At 43.1% G+C, this 25,375-nt stretch overlaps 1 protein-coding gene across 1 annotated transcript in view; it reads left to right on the top strand.

Annotated features, from left to right (window-relative positions):
• The window catches only part of LOC124555882, a 241,727-nt gene that overhangs the window by 203,023 nt on the left and 13,329 nt on the right, over positions 1-25,375 (top strand). The window contains exon 23 of the mRNA XM_047129943.1: positions 23,334-23,632. Within this exon, the coding sequence (XP_046985899.1) occupies positions 23,334-23,632 (299 nt within the window). The remainder of the gene's footprint in view (positions 1-23,333; positions 23,633-25,375) is intronic.

Here is a 25,375-nt window from a genome sequence, read left to right as displayed (position 1 = left end):
AAAGCAGAAGTCTGCCGCTGCACAGGAACCTGATGCGGCAGGTGCAGCAAAGACATCAAGGTTCGATGAGGACGACCGTGGAGCAACTCAACTGGCGAGCGACCATCTCGGGGCTGAGAGCGATACGACGACAAAAAGGGCAACAACGCGTCCTCCCGAGAATGCGACTCTTTCAACTTTAACATCTGTGACTTGAAAGTCCGGACCAATCGTTCAGCGGCACCGTTGGACTGAGGCGAAAACGGCGCGGATGTCAGATGTTGATTACCATTGGCCTGGCAGAATGACTGAAATTCTGCGGACATGAATTGTGGGCCATTGTCGGAAACAATAGTCTGCGGAAGACCTTCAATGCAAAAGATGGCAGACAACGCTTGGATGGTGGCAGAGGACGTCGTGGAAGACATCCGGACAACAAAAGGAAAATTACTGAAGGCATCTACCAGAACCAACCATCGAGCATTCCAGAATGGACCAGCAAAATCGATGTGCAAGCGTTGCCAAGGGGAAGTGGCTTTTGGCCATGCAAAGACTTTCCGCGGCGGTGCGGATTGTTGTTCGGCACACGCCAAGCAAGAAGAACAGATAGTCGTAATCGCAACATCGATTCCGAACCAAGTACAGTGCTGACGAGCAAGTTGTTTCGTTCGCACTATACCCCAATGTCCTTGGTGAAGAAGCCGTAAAACAGAGGACTGTAACGAACGTGGGACCACAACTCTGGACTGATCATTATCAGAACGCAACAACAAAACACCACGTCGTACAAAAAGTCTCTCCTTATGAGCAAAAAATCGGCGAACCAACGGATCCTCGATCCGAGACTTTGACAAAGGCCATTGCGTAGCAACAAAACGCAAAACGGTAGCAAGGACCGGGTCAGCAGCTGTGGCTGTAGCTACTCGACGAAAATCAATCGGAAACGATTCGACCACTTCATCGGTTTCCGAATCAATGAACATGCAAGCAAGTTCGGAAGAATCGAATGCTTTATCCTCAGCAACAGGCAAACGGGACAACGCATCGGCGTTTCCGTGCTTAGCAGTGGACCGATACAAGATATCGTAGCGGTACTGCGAGAGGAAAATAGACCAGCGAATGAATTTCTGCGCTGTACGTGGAGGTACAGGCTTGTTCGGATGAAAAAGCGACGTCAAAGGTTTGTGGTCTGTGATGATGGTAAAGTGACGACCATACAAGAAATCATGGAACTTAGTAACACCAAACACGAGAGCCAAAGCTTCTTTCTCTATCTGTGAGTAATTTCTTTGCGCAGACAAGAGCAATTTTGACGCAAAGGCAATATGGCGCTCATATGAGCCAACTTTGTGTGCAAGCACAGCACCGATCCCGAAATCCGATGCATCTACCATCAACAAAAGGGGTTTCTGGGGATCGAATGGCGGAAGGCAAGTATTTGAAAGCAACGCCGATTTCAACTGGCGAAAGGCGCGTTTGCATTCCGTCGTCCAGACGAACGGAACACCTGTACGGCGTAAGCGATGAAGCGGAGCTGAAATCGAAAAGGCATTGCGCACATTCACGCACACCTTGTGATGCGAAATCGTTTAATGTTCTTGCGACCTCATCACGCAATGCGTGGGGAACATTGCGCTCTCGGAAAAATTTCGGTTGCGCGTTTACTTTCAGTTCCAAATGTGCTTCATAGTTCTTAGCGCAACCAAGGCCCGGTGCAATTATGTCTGCAAATTCTTCACACAGACGAGAAACACTGTCTGAAGGCACAGTCTGATTCACTGATAGGACCTGATTTACAATAGACAAGTTAAACAACTGAAATAAATCTAAACCAAACAAGTTCACTGCAGTAGAGGAACGAAGAACGTAACATGACAAGTTTTGTTTGTCCCTTGTATGTTGCAAGAAGAGTGCACTGTCCTAACACAGGGATGAGCTGTCCTGAATAACTTTTTAACTGAACATGTGCGGCACGCAACGGAGCTTTGCCCAGTTGTTTGTACGTGTCGTGATTGAGCAATGAAACTGCAGCTCCGGTATCGAGCTGGAATGGTATGACCTTGCCATTAAAGTCCAATTCTACAAAAAGTTTATTGTCCTGCTGACGACAAGAGCGACTGTTTTGTGCAATTTGAACAGACACTGGTACAGAATCACTTGCTAATTGACGTGATTTCCGGCAACGTCGACGCACACTTTTAGTGGGACGAACACAGTCACTGTTAGAAAGAGTGGCACTGGGCGGAGTGGAGTTACCTACATGAATGTCCATGGGGGAAGGTCCACGAGCCTGAGTGTCCTTGGTTCGATTCCGGCGCGAAGCAAAAGGCCTGGAATTGTTGTGATTGTCTGATCTGAGCTTTTTCTGGCAAACACTTTGAACATGTCCTTTCTTTTGACAGAAAAAGCAAATAGCTTGGCGTGACAGGCAATTTTCACGCGAATGTCTAGTAGCACACCGCGGGCATGATTTCACTGCATTTGTGTGCTGGCGCGGCACAACTGGTTTATAGCGTGGCGGCAGCTGTGCTGACGTGTGCGAGGGCAGTTTACCGGGCCGTGCTGCGCGCCCGGCGGGCCGGTTAATGTTACACACGGCTGGCGAAGTTGCAAATGATTCCTGAGCAAAGTCAAGCGTGTCTTGTCTATCCAATATGTCTATCACTTGTTGAAGGGAGGGATTAACTAGTTTCAAAATCTGTTCCCGTATGCGAACATCAGAAACGTTCTGTGAAATTGCATCACGTACCATTGTATCTGAATAAGGAAGGCCACAGTCACATTCAAACGCACAATCCCTAGTAAGGCCTTGCAAAGTTGCAACCCACTCCCGATTAGTTTGACCGGCCGTACGTTTTGTATGAAAGAACGTATACCTTTTTGCAACTATATTAACTGTTTCCTTGAAATAGGCGTCCAATGCCGACAAAATTTCTTCGTAGGACAGAGTTGCTACGTCGCGTCGGGGAAACAATTTCACTATCACACGGTACGTTTGCACGCCTACACACGCCAATAAATGAGGCTGCCGCTCGTTACCTTGAATTCTGTAGGCGGCGAGATGAAATCCAAACTGGCGTGACCATTCCGTCCAGGATTCCACGTCTGGGTCGTAGGGCCTAAAAGGCGGTGCAACTGCATGTTGTGGCTGCGGGAGCGATGAAGCGGCGGCCGCCGCATCGGTTTGAATGGCACGTTGACCCTGGACGAGCTGTCCAAGGGCATGCAATAACGCCTGCATCTGCTGATTCTGCAAGCGATAAAATTCGGACAGTACATCTGGAGATTGTGGCGAAGCCATGACACAAGTAAATGTAAGCAATTAGAAAGAGCAAGACCCTTTCCCTCGTCGCCAATGATGTGTTGGTAAATGTGCCAACACCTTGTAGATAGAGGAGGCCTAAATGCACGCTATCTAACGCAGACGGGCGTGAATTCTGGAACAGGATAAGTAGTGAATTCTCATAAGAAAAGTATGCAGCTCCTCGAATACTTATCTTTTATTCTTTGATGTGAATACAGCATTCTTGATGAGACATTTCATACGATAACTATCAAACTATGTAAGGCTAATGGCGCCTTGCTAGGTCGTAGCCATGAACTTAGCTGAAGGCTATTCTAACTGTCTCTCGGCAAATGAGAGAAAGGCTTCGTCAGTGTAGTCGCTAGCAAAGTCGTCGTACAACTGGGGCGAGTGCTAGTCCGTATCTCGAGACCTGCCTTGTGGTGGCGCTCGGTCTGCGATCACACAGTGGCGACATGCGGGTCCGACATGTACTAAATGGACCGCGGCCAATTTAAGTTACCACCTAGCAAGTGTGGTGTCTGGCGGTGACACCACACAAAACATAGTGACAGAAAGAGAAGGCATAGGGGACGTAAGTAAAGTAGAACAACAAGAGAATCATTTGAAAAGTTTTTGTCTCCAGAAATTGTCACCATCATAATAAAGCATACCAATGAAGAGGCATTGAGGCAGAAAATATCCAAGACACACAGACTTGAATTCATGGCATATGTAGGGCTACTTATTATGGGGAACGAAAACAACAGTAAGTCATCTGTTACAGATTTATGGTCCTACACTTTAGGAAGATTTGTTTATACTGCTACCATGAGCCGAACCAGATTCCAGCAGCTTACTAAAATAGTAAGATTTGATGACTGAGAGTCGCAAAGCGATTGCAGAAAACGTGGTAAGTTTGCTGCAATACGAGAAGTTTTTGATAAAATGAATGAATTACTGCCAAAATATTATTCTTTTGGGATGCACACTGTTATTGATGAAATGTTGTTATTGTTCTGTGGCAGGTGTCTGTTCAAAATCTTCTTGAAGGAAAAACCCGGTAAATACAATATACTTATACACATGCTCACAGCGCTAAAACTACACTCATGCTCATACACTCCTGGAAATTGAAATAAGAACACCGTGAATTCATTGTCCCAGGAAGGGGAAACTTTATTGACACATTCCTGGGGTCAGATACATCACATGATCACACTGACAGAACCACAGGCACATAGACACAGGCAACAGAGCATGCACAATGTCGGCACTAGTACAGTGTATATCCACCTTTCGCAGCAATGCAGGCTGCTATTCTCCCATGGAGACGATCGTAGAGATGCTGGATGTAGTCCTGTGGAACGGCTTGCCATGCCATTTCCACCTGGCGCCTCAGTTGGACCAGCGTTCGTGCTGGACGTGCAGACCGCGTGAGACGACGCTTCATCCAGTCCCAAACATGCTCAATGGGGGACAGATCCGGAGATCTTGCTGGCCAGGGTAGTTGACTTACACCTTCTAGAGCACGTTGGGTGGCACGGGATACATGCGGACGTGCATTGTCCTGTTGGAACAGCAAGTTCCCTTGCCGGTCTAGGAATGGTAGAACGATGGGTTCGATGACGGTTTGGATGTACCGTGCACTATTCAGTGTCCCCTCGACCATCACCAGTGGTGTACGGCCAGTGTAGGAGATCGCTCCCCACACCATGATGCCGGGTGTTGGCCCTGTGTGCCTCGGTCGTATGCAGTCCTGATTGTGGCGCTCACCTGCACGGCGCCAAACACGCATACGACCATCATTGGCACCAAGGCAGAAGCGACTCTCATCGCTGAAGACGACACGTCTCCATTCTTCCCTCCATTCACGCCTGCCGCGACACCACTGGAGGCGGGCTGCACGATGTTGGGGCGTGAGCGGAAGACGGCCTAACGGTGTGCGGGACCGTAGCCCAGCTTCATGGAGACGGTTGCGAATGGTCCTCGCCGATACCCCAGGAGCAACAGTGTCCCTAATTTGCTGGGAAGTGGCGGTGCGGTCCCCTACGGCACTGCGTAGGATCCTACGGTCTTGGCGTGCATCCGTGCGTCGCTGCGGTCCGGTCCCAGGTCGACGGGCACGTGCACCTTCCGCCGACCACTGGCGACAACATCGATGTACTGTGGAGACCTCACGCCCCACGTGTTAAGCAATTCGGCGGTACGTCCACCCGGCCTCCCGCATGCCCACTATACGCCCTCGCTCAAAGTCCGTCAACTGCACATACGGTTCACGTCCACGCTGTCACGGCATGCTACCAGTGTTAAAGACTGCGATGGAGCTCTGTATGCCACGGCAAACTGGCTGACACTGACGGCGGCAGTGCACAAATGCTGCGCAGCTAGCGCCATTCGACGGCCAACACCGCGGTTCCTGGTGTGTCCGCTGTGCCGTGCGTGTGATCATTGCTTGTACAGCCCTCTCGCAGTGTCCGGAGCAAGTATGGTGGGTCTGACACACCGGTGTCAATGTGTTCTTTTTTCCATTTCCAGGAGTGTAGATTAAGGATAATTGCAGAATGTGGTGCTACACAATGTGGCACTACACAAAACTGGCACTAATAGCATAGGCACATAGGGAACACACATGGCACAGACCTGTAAGTCCACGGTATTGGTGATAAGATGAGAAAACCGTCCCGAAACATGTGCTACAAAACGCCACTGTTTCCTGCCCATGAATTGCGAGTGTTAAGGTTCTAGTTGAAAAATTTGGGGACAGCTTTCTGCTCACTTGGCCACAGTTTACAGGCACTGGTTTGAAAGGCAATGGCACATTACGGCTCCCATCTTTTGAAGATTTAGTCCAACAGATCATTGACTGGGATAATTTTTGAAAATCACGTAGAATACATCTTTACATTTTCACATGTATGCACATTTTTATTCAGGTTTCTCTTTTGCTACTGCAGCCTGAATCACAGTGTCCAATGACTAATTCTTACAAGGGAACCTCCCCATCGCACCCCCCTCACATTTAGTTATAAGTTGGCACAGTGGATAGGCCTTGATAAACTGAACACAGATAAAGTGAGAAAACAGGAAGAAGTTGTGTGGAACTGTGAAAAAATAAGCAAAATATACAAACTGAGTAGTCAATGGGCCACATAAGCACCATAATGGACTATGAGAGATTAGGAGTGCCGTGGTCCCGTGGTAGCACGAGCAGCTGGAAAACGAGAGGTTCTTGGTTCAAGTCTTCCCTCGACTGAAAATTTTACTTTCTTTATTTTTGCATAGTTATTATCTGTCCATTCGTTCATTGACATCTCTGTTCACTGTAATAAGTTTAGTGTCTGTGTTTTGTGACCGCATCGCAAAACCGTGCGATTAGTAGACGAAAGGACGTGCCTCTCCAATGGTAACAGAAAACATTTGTCGCAAGGTCATAGGTCAACCGATTCCTCCACAGGAAAACACATCTGATATATTCTATACGACGCTGGTGACAGCATGTGCGTCACATGACAGGAATATATTGTCGACCCACCTAACTTGTACACTTGGCGAATGGGTAAAAAGATTCTTCTACCTTGCCCGATTTAGGTTTTCTTGTGGATGTGATAATCACTCCCAAAAAAGTGATGAAAACATAAGAGTTTGTCACATAAACTGAAAATAAAAAATTAAACTTTTCACTCGATAGAAGATTTGAACCTAGGACCTTTCGTTCCGCAGCTGCTCATGTTACCACGAGACCACAGCGCTCCTGTGTTCCTATCATCCTTAGTGTTGCCTATCTTCCCTTGAACTACTCAGTTTGTATATTTTGCTTATTTTTTCACAGTTCCACACAACTTCTTCCTGTTTTCGCAATTGATCTGTGTTCAGTTTTTCAAGGCCTATCCACTGTGCCAACTTATAACTAAATCTGAGGGGGGTCCGATGGGGAGGTTCCCTTGTTAGTAAGGGCGACTCACTCAGTTGTCACATGGTGTACAGGGAGTTTGGAAGGGTGAGCAGTTTTCTACCATAAATGGATACAGGCTGCACAGATGAGAGTCAGAATCCAGACTGTACCTGAGGCTGAAATTCTTATTACCTGAGTTTGTGATGGTAAATTACTGTGTAATTGTTGCACATGCTGAAGCAGCTATTAGCTCATCCAGATGGTTAAGGAGGTTGGGTGCTAAGGTACTGTTTACGAAGTTCAAATTTTGGGGGAGGTAATATATCTGGTTTCTCAGGCCAGTGTAATAGAGGACATGTTATGTTTAAAATTGTAGTTCCTGTTATGATAGCTAGAAGATAGAAAGTTGGTCTTGAACTATCACATATTGTACTGTTTACCAATATGCTGCCACCTTGCAGCTTCAACCATTCTGTACCCTTAGGTCATCCCTGCTTGTAACAATTCGCAATAACTGCTGTTGGATTGTATAAGCGACTTGCTTTTTAGAAATAGGGTTGTGGTGCCAGAATGGGCATATGGTGGCTTGCTCTTGCTGGCAACGCCAAAGCTCACATAGCAATATTAGCACATGGTTTTCCCGCCTTGCTTCCCATGCTGTTCTTCATGGGCCTTGTGTTTTCGCTGGTGGCCTTTTGAATTTTTCTCTTCTAATAGCATGATAAATTTGGTCATTGTAGTGGATGGCTTATCGTGGTTATTGTTCGCTGTAGAGATATTGAGAGTACTGGTAGCCTTGAAAGTTTTACTTACTCTATGTTTAATGTCTCTGAAATTTTTAATAAGGCTATTGGTAAATCATATTTCTACTCCTCAATACCTTTTGTTCTGAGGACCCATTGTCATTGTAAGGATCTAGTGTTTGTGAAGCTGTAAAACTTGTTTGTGATTTGACAGTATATTACCATAGATAAAAAAACCTGACCCCCCCCCCCCTTGCAAAAAAAAAAAAAAACAAAAAAAAACCCCTACATATTGATTTTGCCAAAAGCACACAAGTGATTCTTGGTGTTGTCGCTCTCAGGGGCACTCTTGGTTGCTCTCTGTGAGAGGCACCCCTGTGCATCTTTGTGAATCGCAGCTCGATTGCATAGCACAACACAGAACTGTATGCTGTAGTGCTGTTGTGCAGGTTGCCTATCACAGTTGCTGACTTGAACAAATTTTTACAGTCTCCCATCTGACCTGGTATGGGCGAATTGTATAGTACACATACCAGGTATTGCTGCTTGATGCTGGGAACCAGACTAGCACATGTAGGCAAGCACATTCGGTGCCAGCTTGGACTATCACAGGGTGGTAACATAGTGATAGGGTTTTCCTGTCTGGAGGATTAATAAACTCTAGCATAACTGGTATCTCTTCATGTGCTTTATGTAGCCCATCCACAAACTTTCAGGGATTTTAGAATTGTATGCCGCTGCTACATAAACCAACGAAGAATCCCAATCATTGCTATAGCTATTTGCATAGTGGCTTAGAATTTTCCCTCTCATTTGATGTACACATTCAGTTCTTCTGTTAGCCTGTGAGTTTAAAGAGATCATCTCAGTTTGTGAATAAGCAACAAATGGCATAACTTCTTCAGCAATGCTAACATAAATTTGGTGCCCTGATATGTGATTTTGTTTCCAGAATACCAAACTGTAGTAACCAATTACGCATCACTACGTTTCTACTGTGGCAGTTTGCCGGTTCTGGATAGCAACCATCCACATGTAATGTGTAAAATGATCTACAATTGATGAAGGTTTCTCGGGCTGCCAGCCGGATGGTAGTGTTGATTTTTCATGACGTTACGGGAAGTGTCATACTGCCCATCTTCTGGCGAAGTGTCGAGATTCACAGAGAGTGGGATATTTGTATGTGCGGTCACTCCCCTCCATTATACCTTGGGAGGCTGTGGTGGACCAGCAGCATGCGCGTGGTGGTGGGGGTAGCCGCCCCGGCGGCCGTGTTAGGTTACATGCTGCAGTCGGTCCGTTCCCACAGATAGGCTGGTAATGTCCTTGCCAGTTGTAGTGTGTGTGAGGTCATGCTATTCCTGCAAACCCTTGGATGAATTTGCTATAATAGTTTGATGATCCCTAAAAGACTGCAATTCCTTGCCTGCCTGAAGAGGTGTTGGAAAACTCCATACAGTGTTTACCAGTCTTGAACCTATTCTCATTTCGTCTTGGCTTATTAAATGCCAAAGTAATTCACTTCTTTGGCACAAAATGACACTTATATATGATAAGAGTTAGTTGTGCTTAGTGCAATTGCTGAAAAATGTCCCTCAACCAATGCACATCCCCTTTCATATTCCTAGCAAACACAACAATATCATCCAGATACGCCATACACTATTTCGGCTTTAGTCCCTTCAAAAACTGTCCAACTACTGTTGAAACATCACTTGTGCATTTCTTAGACCAAATGACATTTTCCAATGAGGTACTGAATAAATGCAGTTTTTGGTTGGTCCTTGAGTACTATTCCTAGTTGATGGTAGCCACTTATTAGATCCATAGTGGAAATATACGTACAGTTTCCCAAGTTATCAAGGGCTTCTGTTATATTTGGTTGGATACTCGCCTGTAATCGTACGACTCTTGAGGTATCTGTAGATGCTGCAGAACTGATACTGCTTCATTCCGTCAAGAACGTTTGTTGAGTACTATCACCACAGTTGCACCCTCTAGGCTGGTACTTGCCTTAATGATACCATTGCATAATTATTTGTTAATGAATTTCTCTATTACCAATTTTAGGTGAAGGGGCACCCTGTATGGCTTAAAGTACACAGGTGGTCGATTCCTAAATTGGAGCCTGTGCTTCGTCATTGGGATTGGTGGTAAAGGGCCATGAACTTTAAATAGATCATCTAATTCTAGCAGTAACTTCTCCATAAGAAGTCCCTCCATTCTTTCTTAATGCTTCACCCTTTCATGTAATGCAGTTATACTGGCAGCTTGGTCGTGGATATGGTCCGAACGTATCCATCTAGATCAGCTTTGTCTAGAACATCTAAATTAGCAACCAATAATTCCATAGACAAACTGATGATGCCATCAGTACCAAAATTATTGAAATCACTGGGCACTTCTGGTTCGCCACCCATCTCCTGTATGCATACAGTGCTTCTGTACACAAAACAGTGTGCTTCATGTAGCTCATAATTTTCCACCAATGGTTCCACCACACAAAATATGTTTACAGATAGCTCTGTTTCTACATTTGCTCATTGTAGTTTCCCTATGCCTTGCTGTACTTTATCATACAGATTGGTGTTCAGTGGCCGTGCACATGTTTTAACTGATTCATGGGTCACGAGTGGCAACCCTTGTGGCAGTATGTCATCGACAGAAGTTTTCAAAGATTGAACAATGTTTCCATGAGTTATACAATATGTTGTCCAAGGTCAGTTTTAGTATGATGCTTATACAGGAAACATGGCCCTAGGATCACGCAGTACCTTTCACCTACATGGGAAAAACTTCCATAGTTTCCTGGAATTGCTTTGATTCCACCTGAAAATTTAAACACTGGTGAACCTAGCAACTACACTTTGTTACCATTGACTCCCCATACGTCTATAGCATAGAAGGTTTAACTGCATGTTTCCCGTGAGGTCCTGAGTTGTCTCACATGTGAGCTCCTGAGTGTAACAAAAATATATGCTCCCTACCATTTGACAATGTTGACTGGAATACTCTCTTTCAAATTCTAAAGGCGGCACGGGTAAAATACAGGGAACGAAAGGCTATTTACAATTTGTACAGAAACCAGATGGCAGTTACAAGAGTCGAAGGGCATGAAAGGGAAGCAGCGGTTGGGAAGGGAGTGAGACAGGGTTGTAGCCTCTCCCCAATGTTATTCAATCTGTATATTGAGCAAGCAGTAAAGGAAACAAAAGAAAAATTCAGAGTGGGTATAAAAATACATGGAGAAGAAATAAAAACTTTGAGGTTCGTCGATGACATTGTAATTCTGTCAGAGACAGCAAAGGACTTGGAACAGCAGTTGAACGGAATGGACAGTGTCTTGAAAGGAGGATATAAGATGAACATCAACAAAAGCAAAACGAGGATAATGGAATGTAGTCGAATTAAGTCGGGTGATGCTGAGGGAATTAGATTAGGAAATGAGACACTTAAAGTAGTAAAGGAGTTTTGCTATTTGGGGAGCAAAATAACTGATGATGGTCAAAGTAGAGAGGATATAAAATGTAGACTAGCAATGGCAAGGAAATCGTTTCTGAAGAAGAGAAATTTGTTAACATCGAGGTTAGATTTAAGTGTCAGGAAGTCGTTTCTGAAAGTATTTGTATGGAGTGTAGCCATGTATGGAAGTGAAACATGGACGATAAATAGTTTGGACAAGAAGAGAATAGAAGCTTTCGAAATGTGGTGCTACAGAAGAATGCTGAAGATTAGATGGGTAGATCACACAACTAATGAGGAGGTATTGATTAGAATTGGGGAGAAGAGGAGTTTGTGGCACAACTTGACAAGAAGAAAGGACTGGTTGGTAGGACATGTTCTGAGGCATCAAGGGATCACAAATTTAGCTTTGGAGGGCAGCGTGGAGGGTAAAAATCGTAGACGGAGACCAAGAGATGAATACACTAAGCAGATTCAGAAGGATGTAGGTTGCAGTAGGTACTGGGAGATGAAGAAGCTTGCACAGGATAGAGTAGCATGGAGAGCTGCATCGAACCAGTCTCTGGACTGAAGACCACAACAACAACAAACAACAACCATTTACCATGCTGGTCAAGCAACATTCTGCTTGACATAGATTATGCAGCATTAAAATTCACTGGGAGTACTGCTTGGCAGACTCTGAGCTGAATACTCATATTCCGCCCTTTACTGTTATGCCCTTTACTTCTACACTACTGGCCATTAAAATTGCTACACCAAGAAGAAATGCAGATGATAAACGGGTATTCATTGGACAAATATATTATACTAGAACTGACATGTGATTACATTTTCACGCAATTTGAGTGCATAGAGCCTGAGAAATCAGTACCCAGAACAACCACCTCTGGCCGTAATAATGGCCTTGATACACCTGGGCATTGAGTTCGACAGGCTTGGGTGGCGTGCACAGGTACAGCTGCCCATGCAGCTTCAACACGATACCACAGTTCATCAAGAGTAGTAACTGGCGTATTGTGACGAGCCAGTTGCTCGACCACCATTGACCAGACGTTTTCTGTTGGTGAGAGATCTGGAGAATGTGCTGTCCAGGGCAGCAGTCGAACATTTTCTGTATCCAGAAAGGCCCGTAGAGGACCTGCAACATGCGGTCGTGCATTATCCTGCTGAAATGTAGGGTTTCGCAGGGATCAAATGAAGGGTAGGGCCACGGGTCGTAACACATCTGAAATGTAATGTCCACTGTTCAAAGTGCCGTCAGTGCGAACAAGAGGTGACAGAGACGTGTATCCAATGGCGCCCCATACCATCACGCCGGGTGATACGCCAGTATGGCGATGACGAATACACACTTCCAATGTACGTTCACTGCAACGTCGCCAAACACTGATGCGACCATCATGATGCTAAACAGAACCTGGATTCGTCTGAAAAAATGATGTTTTGCCATTCGTGGACCCAGGTTTGTCGTTGAGTACACCATCGCAGGTGCTCCTGTCTGTGATGCAGCGCCAAGGGTAACCGCAGCCTTTGTCTCCAAGCTGATAGTCCATGCTGCTGCAAACATCGTTGAACTGTTCGTGCAGATGGTTATTGTCTTGCAAACGTCCCCATCTGTTGACTCAGGGATTGAGACGTGGCTGCACGATCCGTTACAGCCATGCGGATAAGATGCTTATCACCTCGACTGCTAGTGATACGAGGCTGTTGGGATCCAGCACCGCGTTCTGTATTACCCTCCTGAACCCACCGATTCTATATTCTGCTAACAGTCATTGGATCTCGACCAACGTGAGCAGCAATGTCGCGATACGATAAACCGCAATCGCAAAAGGCTACAATCCGACCTTTATCAAAGTCGGAAACATGATGGTACGCATTTCTCCTCCTTACATGAGGCATCACAACAACGTTTCACCTGGCAACGCCATTCAACTGCTGTTTGTGTGTGAGAAATTGGTTGGAAACTTTCCTCATGTCAGCACGTTGTAGTTTTTGCCATTGGCGCCAACATTGTGTGAATGCTCTGAACAGCTAATCATTTGCATATCACAGCATCTTCTTCCTGTGGGTTAAATTTCACATCTGTAGCACGTCATCTTCATGGTGTAGCAATTTTAATGGCCACCAGTGTATACTCTCACTCTTCCATACCTATTACAGTGAGACTGACAACAGTTTTTTTGTATGTAGCCTACCGTATTTACTCGAATCTAAGCCGCACTTTTTTTCCGGTTTTTGTAATCCAAAAAACCGCCTGCGGCTTAGAATCGAGTGCAAAGTAAGCGGAAGCTCTGAAAAATGTTGGTAGGTGCTGCCACAACTAACTTCTGCCTTCGAATATGTGTAGCGCTGCACAGGCATGCTTTGCAGGCACAAAGATAAATACTGGCGCCAAAACCTCTGCGTCAGTAAAAAAAATTTTAAAGAAAGGTGGAAGACAAGCTTTTTTCTCCGCCCCGAGTTTCAACCACTTCATTTTCATACATTATCCAACGAAGCAAATACAATTTCCGTATTGTTCATCTTTGAATGTAGCAGCATTTCAATGTACTACGAAAATCTGACTGGCAAGACTGGGATGTTTCTCAATATGGCCAACTCTACGTTCTGAATTTTTTCCTACCTGTGAGAAGAGATGGTTGCTAATAGGAACTTCTATGAATTGTGAATCACACGCAGTATTCTCTTCATCATAAGAATAATACGAATATAAACATTTTACCATGCATTCTTTCGTATTTGCTGCTATCTCATTTAAATCCTGTCTGTAATAAGCTACGAAACTAGAGTGAGACAACAACAAACGCGGAAGAATATACATATCATGTCATGTTTATATTCGTATTCTTATGCCTAATAGTGATACAGTCAGAATTGAAGCATGGCAATTGACTAGATTTTTAAATCTAAGATGAGTAATTTCTGTGCAGAATATAATGTACTAAAGAGGCGTCTGCAAAGATTTTCAAACAGAGAAAAATTTTCGCTAAACTCTCGTTCAGAACATCTTCTATCATACGCAGTCTACTATTTGGTTCTTGTTGATAATTATCAAAGAAAGCAGCAGCGTAGTAACAACAAATAGCAGTCTCTTGCCATTGTTTCCATAATGAGACGATTCCTCTCTTTTTAAAATTGTAAGCGGCGGCAGGGCGCACAAAAGCAAGCCATGCCGCGAGCGGCGACAGGCCGTAAACTCATTATCAGAATGCGATAAACAATGTATGACAGTACAGTAATGCATTTTCAGCTTAGTGACGTAAACACCTATAACAAAGAGAACGGCACTTATCAGATCAAAGAAAAATAAGCAATCGATTCAAACCAGACGAAGCACATGAAAAAGGAAGGGTACCCGTATAAATACGGACGGAGCGACTGACGCATAGCAATGGCTACCTGGTACAGCTTAACTGCTAAGCTTACGACTCGAACCAAACTACTGTAGCTGTATCGTCATTTATTCGACCTAAATTGTGTCTCATATTACAATGGACCAACTTTGTTTCGATTTGGAGGTGTGGCCTAAAACTTTTCTCTCCTCTTGAATTTCGAGTCTCAAACTTCAGGTGCGGCTTAGATTGGGGAAAATTTTTTTTCCTTGATTTCGAGTCTCATTTTTCAGGTGCGGCTTAGATTCGAGTAAATACGGTAAACATCTACATTGATAGCACTTAACATCAGTAGAAGAGGCAGTACATTAGGTGGTAGTTACCATAGAAATGCGTCTAATGCTCTCTGTTCCACATCCGGAAGAACAATCTTATTTGTTTTGTCACTCTGTGTTAATTCATAAGTTTTAATGTTTATTTTCTGTATCATAGCTGCAAAATTCTTACCTATTCACTGTGATTCTGCGACATTCCATTTAACTGTTCGCGATAGTATCTACAGCAATTCTCTCTCTTCCATTGCTGCACCACACCTTGCCATATTAGTCCATTGAACAATTGAGCATTTTGTAGGTCCTCATGCTGCATTACATAACTTTTCATGTCTCCTGCCAAACATGACTTGGTCATTTGCAGCAGCTGTTCATCTGTCCTAGATCCCGGCTTTGTAGCTGTCAACAGCTTTTCTACAATTGATAATATATCCTCTCCTAAATAACATTATGGCACTCTCAGAAGGTGCTACATCCAGAGCTGCCTGAAATGCCATAGACATCAGAAGCAGCAGCAACTCTCTCGAGAACAGCAATTGCAGCTGCAGCTTAAGTGCAGGGTGACACTTCATTTTCCTCCTCAGAAGATGACAGTAAAGCAGTATTTTTCTCTTCTGCATCATCAGCAGAATTGATGACTCGTTCTTCAACAGTACAGTTTTCGTTGTCTGCCAGCATCCATTCTTCCAGATTGGCAGTGCAAGAGGGTACCAACTGGTGTAAGCCTGTCGAAGAACAACATCAGAATCCAAAGTTGTATTTGCATTATGAGTAAGTTCAGATGCTGCATCATCATTTTCCTCTTCAGTCTGTGCTGCATTATCAGTCACTGTCCAGGCCTTCTTAAAACATTAGTTATGGTGTTTGTTGTAACTTCATCCCAAGCAGCAGAGATTTTGAGGACAGGTTGCAGTACATTCCAATGTGGAAAGGTTTTCTTGTAGTCTGATTGAATTAATGGCAGCCTTAACAAGAAGGTGCTGTAATTATGCTTCATAGAGGTGATTATTTCTCCAGTGACTGTAGACAGCTTGTAGTGTTAGGTGGTATGAATACAACTTCTAAATTCAGAAGTTCCAGGTCATCGAACTGATGTGCCAGGCAGTGGTCCAAAGTTGCCAAAATACTTCTCTACCTCACAGCCATTTGTTGTTGAACTTTTAAGAGCCAGCTGTGGGAGGGAGTCTGGTCATCCAAGCTTCATTGTTGTTCTCATAGTGGCGTACCAGATTGAACAGATTGACACATTTTTTAAAAAATGTGGATTTTTGTATTTTTCAATCATTAATGGTTTGAGCTTATGAGAACCATCTCAATTACAACACAAGACCACCACCAGTCTCTCTTTCCTGCGTTTGCCTCTTGACAATTTTTTCACCCTTGATACATTGTGTTTGTGCCGGCTTCATCCATATTAAATAAATACAGATACAAATGACAGAGCTTGGATTAAAATTCCCGCACCCTCTCATTGGCATCTTCCTCATTTCATCAATGTGTTTTCCCACAAACATTTACAATATACATTTTATGCCTCTTCTGAAAATGCCATAGCCAGCCCTCAGAGCACACAAACCCTTTTTTGTGGGCGATTTCACGAGCATTTTCTTGAAGCATGGGGCCAGATGACAGAATTTGCTGTGAGTACATGTGTTGGAATAATTCAAACAGTGAATCGTTCATGGTTGGCTGTCCTCATGCACTTGCTATTGCTGCAAAATGAATAGCTTGCCAGACTCTCCTCTATTTTCTGTCTTGAAATAGACTTTGAGATTTGAAAGTGTCTGCGACATGTGTTTTAGTCTTCCCTTCACTATTGATTACATGTAGAATTTGATGCTTTTGTGTTAACATCAGAGAATTAAGAGCTTGTTGGTAGCATTAAGAGCTCGTTTCTATTTCAGCACCATATTGTGTGAGATAGGAGGGGGGGGGGGGGGGGGGGGGAATTGGATTTCACTGTTCGTAATAATCAGAGACAGACAGATCTCTGCATTGTTGTACATTTCACTCTCTTTGTAATCTACCAACCAACCCTGTCTTCCCCTTCCCTTGTGTCTTACACTGTGGTAATGACATGAGCAGCAATCAAGCGATTGTGCCATTGTTGTGAAATTACAATACAACAAGCTATTGAGGAAAAGTATGTGAAACACAATGCACTACATATGTATGTATTTATTTGGTTTAGGTAAAGAATGAGATGTGGAACATGTAATGTGGGGGGTCAAATTTTAGTTTGTAGGATGAATTATCTGAAATTTTGTTTGTCATATTGGGAAATAGTGAGGGTCTACTACATATTCCATTTTGTACAGCAAACTTGAACTGGAAGAAGGATATTACTGACAGATGCTCAAACAGTCAAGTTCGGCTACTTTTGCTCTTTGTGTAATTACTAGTCTTGGAAACAAACGAATCAGCCTCTTGACATAGTCTGCATTTTTCCACTTAATAAAGTCTTGCAGAACAATTGTCTGGTGTAACTCGTCACTTACAAAGAAAGTATTGAGTGCACAAAAATATATGGTGTTTATCTGCAGTTGTATAGGTACCTCATCAAGGAGTCAGTCATTTTAGCTGCACCATCACAGTACATATATTCACTAATGAAATTCGTCTCTCATAATTTTTCACAATTTGAGAAGAATAGTGATGTCCACACCTATATTGCTAGATGAAAATATGACTTTTATTGGCCATTGTTAAAGCTGTCAGTGGCTCACAAGTTCAAGATGAGCAATAGAAAGTTTGGTCATTTGCCTGATAACATAAAATGTCTGACAAGTAGCAAAGCAAGTTTTAAACCTAACTTAAAATAATTTCTCGTGGAGAACTGTTCCTATTCCGTGGACTAATGTCTATTAAAAGCTTTTAAGTATAGTTACCTGAATAGGACTAAAATATAATATGTTCATTAATGTTAACATTAACCATGTATATGTATCCTGTAAAATGATTAATTCCAAATAATTTCAGCGGAAGATATCACTGAAATGATCTATGGAACATGTAAGCAACTAAACCACCCATTATGTGGCTTGAATCTGCTGTTTGCTTCTGATGCCAGTTGTAGAGGAGTCAAGATGGCTCTAGTATTTATTGATGTTGTTACAGGTTGCAGAGGTGTTGCAGTATGGCTGCCAGGGCACTACATACATAGAGCCAAGTGGGTTGGCTGTCAGTGCTTGCTTAGCTCAGCATGCAGCAGCAAGTGGCAGCCAGGATACAGAGTTGGCAGGCCAGAGAGACACACCGTTGTGTAGAAGCCAAGTCAGTTCCTTGCTGGTCACGTAGAGCTGGGGGGGGGGGGGGGGGCGGTCAGGCCCAAGTAAGGGGCAGAAATAAAGCCCTCCACACCAATCAGGGCCTTATTACTGAACACACACTAATATCTCAACAGACAGGCAACAGGCACATCATGGCAACAAACTGTGAAATAATCCAGTCACACCGTTTGATGCATATGTGTGACCAGCAAGCAGTGTGTGGGGGGCCCAATGTAGAAGGCACCCAATCGTGTTTTCGAACCAAGGACCCCCGACATAGGATGCAGCAGCCTGAGGATGGAAGCATTCAGTATTAGAGTGCCCACATGCAGGGCAGGCAGCAACTCAGCAGTAAGTCAGGTGCAGATGGTACCTAAGCATAGGCTGTGAACCATCTACCCTCTGGTGCATGCCTTTGAGTTGGTTCAAGTCAGCCAGCAGATGGCTTCTGATAGAAAGTACCATTGCAGCTCCTGGCAGCATCAGGACCAGGTGTACCTCAGACCTGCAGCTAGTGGAGGCAGTGTCTTGTTGTAGTTGGGCTGGATGACCCACATCAGGTCAATGACTGGCATGGAGTACTTCTCAGAGCTGGAGTGGATGGTACTTACAGCAGCTTGTCCCGCACTGTTGTGACAGGACATCATTTTTGACTGCATAGACCACAGAAGTGGTGCAGTGCTGGGTTCAGACATGAAGTAAACCACGCCACTACTGCAACAATCTGGCCCTTGTACTACGTGGCGTTGACAATGTACCAGCCTCGGCAGGAGACAGAGAGTCTAGTCATGTGGGGGGGGGGGGGGGGTCAGGCCCAAGTAAGGATTGAACATCGTTTGTGATCAGAATATTTATTGAACAATGTATGGTTGAAAGAGCAATTAAATCAATTCAGAAAAAATTACTTGTGAGCTTACAACACCATTACACTGATCCAAATTGTACTGTTAAAAACACAGGAAACCGAAAATGTTGTACATCGTAATGAAAATTTATGTTCAAAGACAACAAATAAGCTTTTCACTTAACTATGACATTTATGGAAGCAAATACTTTCAAAAACCAACTTCACAGAAGCGAAGCAGTTGTTGCAGTTCCTTGAGAATTCATTGCTTATCACTAAGTTTCTGTTCCTATAATGAGATACCATGTAATTATGGGGACACACAAATTTTTATTAGTACAAGCTTAAGTGACAGAAGAACGATGAAAAAATTTAATACAGTATCGGTGCTTCAAAGCAACAGCTACAACAAGAAGAATTTGTATAACAAACAATTTAGCAATTCACCTGATCGTATTTTCTGACAGCCAGTTACTGATTTACAGTTGCTTGGTATCACAGAATGTTGTACAAGACTACTGACCAAAGGAATGAAAACTTAATAAAACCATGACCTTAAAAATTTACATTCAGTTTCCCAAACACACACACATATTAACTGCTGGTATTGTCTGGCAAGAAAAATGACCTTTAAGTTTAGGAAATAATCAAATCATAAACTTAACCCGTTGACCATGAAACTAAACACAATATGGCTATCAGCATAATTACACACCCACATACCAGTAGAAAGGGGCAGAAATAAAGCCCTCCACACCAATCAGGGCCTTATTGCTGAACACACACTAATATCTCAACAAAGAGATAAAAAGATTCGCTTACCGACCGCAATTCAGTTTCAAAACGGCACATCTGGCATAACGGTAGCAAGGGAACACCACATAGGACAGAAAATCGACAACATTTGAATGGATGCACACAACTGGGAAACAAATTTCGATTACATTCACAGACAGTATCTTAAATACCAAGAAATTGGCACGAATCCTTTTCCCCAAAATTAACAAGTTAACTAGCAAGCATCAAAGCCACTCACAGCAGTGAATGAGGTAACTTATGCCAAAGTCCACAAAGCTGTCGTATATAACAAGGTAAAAACACAGTATGTTATAATTATAGAAAATTGCTGGTACAATAAGCAGTTGGTACAAACACATGAAGGTCTCTTGAACTCACATTCAACGTACCTATGACCAGAGCTTAAGCAAACAGGAAGATTGAACTGGTATTTTTGTATTTCTAATTGCCGTGAAGGTGGGTAAGGCACATAAGCAGACAGGCGACGCACTGGGAAAGACATTGGAAAGGAACATTTTGCAAATCTCACACAGTCCCCAAATTCATTCAACAGGCTTAAATACCAAACTTCTGCAGTAGGAGTAGCTTCAGCCGCCTCTTGTTCTCCGGAGCCTGTAGGATTTAAGCTTATTGTCGGACATGTGATGCCAAGTCCAGTTGTCCAACAGAGAAATCACACAGCCCAAATCACAACACACTGTGCCTGAAGAGCCCTTCCTTCTCCGTCACCTGCCTCTGTCTGACTCACTCCTCACACTGCCACTTGATTATGTCAATACGGCACACACTTCGATACAGGTAAAGATGGCATGGGGCAGATGTACCATGACCTATCAACACGGTATGGATCAGACTATTTTTGTGTTTATTTTAATGTCCAAATTTTGTAAATCTTACATGAAAGTATTGCAATTTTAATGCACACTTTCTCTTGTATAATTATAGGTTTCATATCAATATAAGAAATTCAGCAACTGGATCATATCTCGAATCAGTACACACAGCACAATCTTATCAAATAGGTAAAACAGTTGTTTGATTTTTGGAGAAAAATTCAATGGTACACCACTTTTAACAGTTACTTATTATAAACCCATTATCAGATTTTGCAGACATATGAGAATAATGTCATCTCATTTTTAGGTGTCATAAAAAATTCAGAAACTGTTTACATGTTACAAATGTGAATCTTCATCTAACAAACATGTGATCTTGTGCACATTTCAACACTGTCACATCATATTAATATTTACAAACTCAACAAATGTGAAATAGTGTTACATTTCCCATAGTGCATGTTCTTTTCTACGTATTATACAAAAGGACAATTTAGAAAATGACAACTTCTGTTGGTTAATGTGAAAAGTATGTATTACATGGGGCTGTCTTATTAAGGAACTGTCTTTAGCTCTTTGCGAGAGAGTCGTCGTCTTTTTCTTTTGCCTTTATCTCGTACCTACACAGGGTTGGCGTGGTTATCAGATTTGGCATTGCTACGAGGTTGGCTGGATGCCCTTCATGTTGCCACAAAATTTTCCTGTCATTTTTATCAAGGCTTGCATTTATATACATTGCATGCAAGGAAATCTCTTGCGAAAATGCAGGAATTGTAGATGTGTACTACTTGATTATTGGCAGTGTTATACATACCTAAGGGCTGCACACAGCCACACTTCTTTTCAACATGTAGATATATTTCTTATCAAAACAGCTTTCGTAACTATTTGGAAATCCAGTAATGTTTGATAATTTAATAGATAAACATATAAGGATGTCTTAACTAGTTACAATAAAGGCATACCTTGGTTAACAATATTTCAGTTGCTGAACGAGGTAGCACTCTCTTTCTCCATCCTTCCCCAGTGTGAACTTGGACCTGATCTGTAATTGTCAGTAGGACAATGTATAGTGCTGCTTTCTACAACTAGACTCTCACTTTTTAAAGCACTTTATATTCAAAGTTAATGATCATGTGTTTGCCATTTTTTGTGCTTATGTCAACATATCCAAGAATTAAAGAAATGAGGGTGTGCTGAAAAGTAATACCTCTGAATTTTCATGTTCAAATTTAAAGCCGTTTAAATAAAGCAAACTTTATTAACATTCTACATCTTTGTTCTTCATGTCCTCTGCCGCTAGAGGTCTCTGAATTTTAACTTAAAACATGATGGTGTATAACAAAGCTGCTGGTACGTGAGAAACAGCGTGCTGTAATAAAGGTTCGAATTCAAAGCTTTTCTCTGCACATGAAACACCCTTTCCTTTAGCAAGACAATGCCAGACCACATATGAGCATTGCAGTGTCTGCAACAGTCCGACACACTGCATTCACTGTCATTGATCATTCTCCATCCAGTCCCAACTTGGTCCCATCTGATTTTCATCTGTTTTTCATCTGTTTGCAAAACTTAAAGAACACCTTCGAGGACTTCGATTTGATAATGATGAAGCAATGCAAGAATACGTGAGATTGTGGCTCCATCAACAATGTTAAACATTATACAGTGACAGTATCAACAAACTAGTCTCCTGTTGTCGGGGAAAAGCTTTTGTCGCCAGGGTGACTATGTTGTGAATTAAATATGTAGACGCAAAGAATACTGATGTAGAATATTAACATCATTTGTTTTATTTAAAATCTTTTAAGAATTTTCACATAAAACCCCTCACAGCCGTGCCTCGCCACCCGCCCCTCACAGCTGTGCCTCGCCACCCGCCCCTCACAGCTGTGCCTCGCCACCCGCCCCTCACAGCCGCGCCTCGCCACCCGCCCCTCACAGCCGCGCCTCGCCACCCGCCCCTCACAGCCGCGCCTCGCCACCCACCCCTCACAGCCACGCCTCGCCACCCGCCCCTCACAGCCGCCCCTCACCACCCGACCCTCGCTACCCGCCCCCCACAGCTGCGCCTTGCCACCCACTCCTCACAGCTGCGCCTCGCCACCCACCCCTCACAGCCGCGCCTCATCACCTACCCCCTCCCCTTCCCTCTCCGTTATGCCTCGCCACGTGCCCCCTCCTCTCCCCTCCCCTCTCCGCTATGCTTCACCACATGCCCCTCCTCTTTCCCTACCTGCTATTACTTGCCACCTGCCCAATCCCAGACACATCTCTGTACCCATCCCAGTTGGTGGCCATAGCAAGGGGATTGTGGGGTAGTTGTGTCGGGGAGGGGACTGTTGGGGTGGTGTATTTAACAGTGAGTACTTGTTCTTGATCAGTCATTGAGGGATTTTTCTTAATTCTGGTTGTGATTTTCTCCCTGGTTTGTAATATGAAGCCTGTTGTAATGACTACCATATAAATATTGCAATTGTAAATTTCGTGGAGTAAATTTAATTAATGTTCTCAAGGAACATAAAGTTATCTCTTTCTATATTTTGTTCCACAGGAATTTTCGCAGCCCTGTTTGCACTGGTTCTAATTTCATCAGTGTGCTACTTCAAAAGGGAAGTTGCTGACATTGTAGTCAGTGTGTATAGTGAGGCTGCAGTTTCAGCAATGCTTGTGGGAATTGTATTTTCTCTAATTCTGTACAGAAGAGGTGGTAAATTGCCTATCTCCTATCTTAATCCATATGGATCAAAAGGCTTTATGTGGTATGACTTCTGGATGGGACGAGAAGTTACTCCTCGTATTGGAAAATTCAATGTAAAGCTCATCCTTCATCGATTTTCCATAATTATTGTGGTAAGTAAATATTATTTTTGCAGCAAATGTGATACTATAACTTCATTATGAGATCATTTCTGTGTATGTGACGTAAAGAAATTAAAAGGCAAACAGAAAAGCATCAACTTCATGCCAAGGTGACCCACCTCTGGCCAATGCGGTTTATCCCCAGTGACAAGATAAATCTTGATTGTAGGTATATGTTTTGATCTTGTTAATTGAATAAATTATCTTCAACATTTGTTCTGGTACCATGATGTACGTGTAAAGAAATTTGCACAGTACTTCAAAATGGGATTAACATCATATCTATGTTTGTGTCAACTTTTATTGTCGTTTGAGGGAGGTGTGGGATCAGGATCTCCAGAAAGGTCCCAGCTTAATGTTCCTACTCTGAAGAGTGTTGTGTGTCCTGTCTAAATATGGAATCTGACTCCAAATATCTTGTATCTGTTGAATAAAAATAAATGTCATGTTCAACAAATATGATAAAATAAATATTAACATTATATTATGGGTGCCTGGGCATGGCCTATGATTCTGTAGACTATAGCCCAGCTGCATGGCTGAACCTGTGTGAGCTATTTGCCTACGCTGGCTGCAGATGCCTGTTTGCCCATATGTTGGTTGAATAGTGTCTGGACAAATTAGAGCACAATAATACGCACAAAAACACTTACAGGCACTAGAAAATATACTGTTAACAGTAAAGGAAATCTATGGATTGAAATAAGAACCACAAAATATCTTTATTTACTTTAAAGCTGTTGCATTACATGGCACTTCAGCAAAATATAACAAAGTTTATGTCACACTTATGAATACCATCTCATTTCTGGAACTTATTCAAAGTCTTTCATGTCTCTGTCCATACATATTTCCCTGTTGTAGAATGCTTCAGTATTACCTGACTGGAATTTTTGCTGTGGTGAAAGTTCATGTGGTATGGTAAGCGTATTATACCATCTTCCTGTTATGGTGTTAGAACTTCTAGGATTCATTAAGCTGCTATCCAAAGCCAGCTGGAACATCCACAGCTTATCTGTGGGTTCCTGAGGACACACGCACAGTAGCAGTCACTGACAGAAAGTCCTGTGCTACATCATTTCCACTTTGTGTAGATCACCTCCTTCCAAATTTCAGGGATACCAGCTGCTTTGCTTCTCATTAATGAAACTGAGCTATTACACTGTTGCCAAAAAGAGAATTGTCATACTTAACTTCACAAGCTGCATCAGTAAAGGGCTCTCATGCAAAGTGGACACCTTAAAACAAACATCAGAGGGCACACACAGTTGTACAGACAAGTGATTTCGAACTGACCATAATTATGAATCTTGTGGACATGGATTTGTCGTATGGTGTCATTTTAGTTTGAACATGGTATGTTATTTGTTGAATGAATGTGTTGATCACACCAAGTGACCACAACTTAAGATGACCACCATTTTGTTTGCATGACCATAATGGCAGTATAGTATTAGTTCAATTCTGAAACATTGCAGCTGGTGCAGATGTGTTTGATGGTTGAACATTGTCTTACTGCAAACTGCATTGGTAATATGTGTTGTCCACATAGGCATTGTCACCAGAATGGTTGAGGAGTCTTGGTTTAACATATCCGATTGTGATGGCCACATATGAATGAAATGCTGCCACAGTGATTGCAATCCTGCAAATGATGTGGGACATCACTGGATGCAACTTGAGTTCTCATTTTGTACATCTCAAGTGCAATCTAAAGAATAACTAGTAAATCAA

The sequence above is a fragment of the Schistocerca americana genome, chromosome X (genome assembly GCF_021461395.2).
Source record: "Schistocerca americana isolate TAMUIC-IGC-003095 chromosome X, iqSchAmer2.1, whole genome shotgun sequence".
Lineage (NCBI taxonomy): Eukaryota > Metazoa > Arthropoda > Insecta > Orthoptera > Acrididae > Schistocerca > Schistocerca americana.
This window is presented reverse-complemented; position numbering and strand designations above follow the sequence as displayed.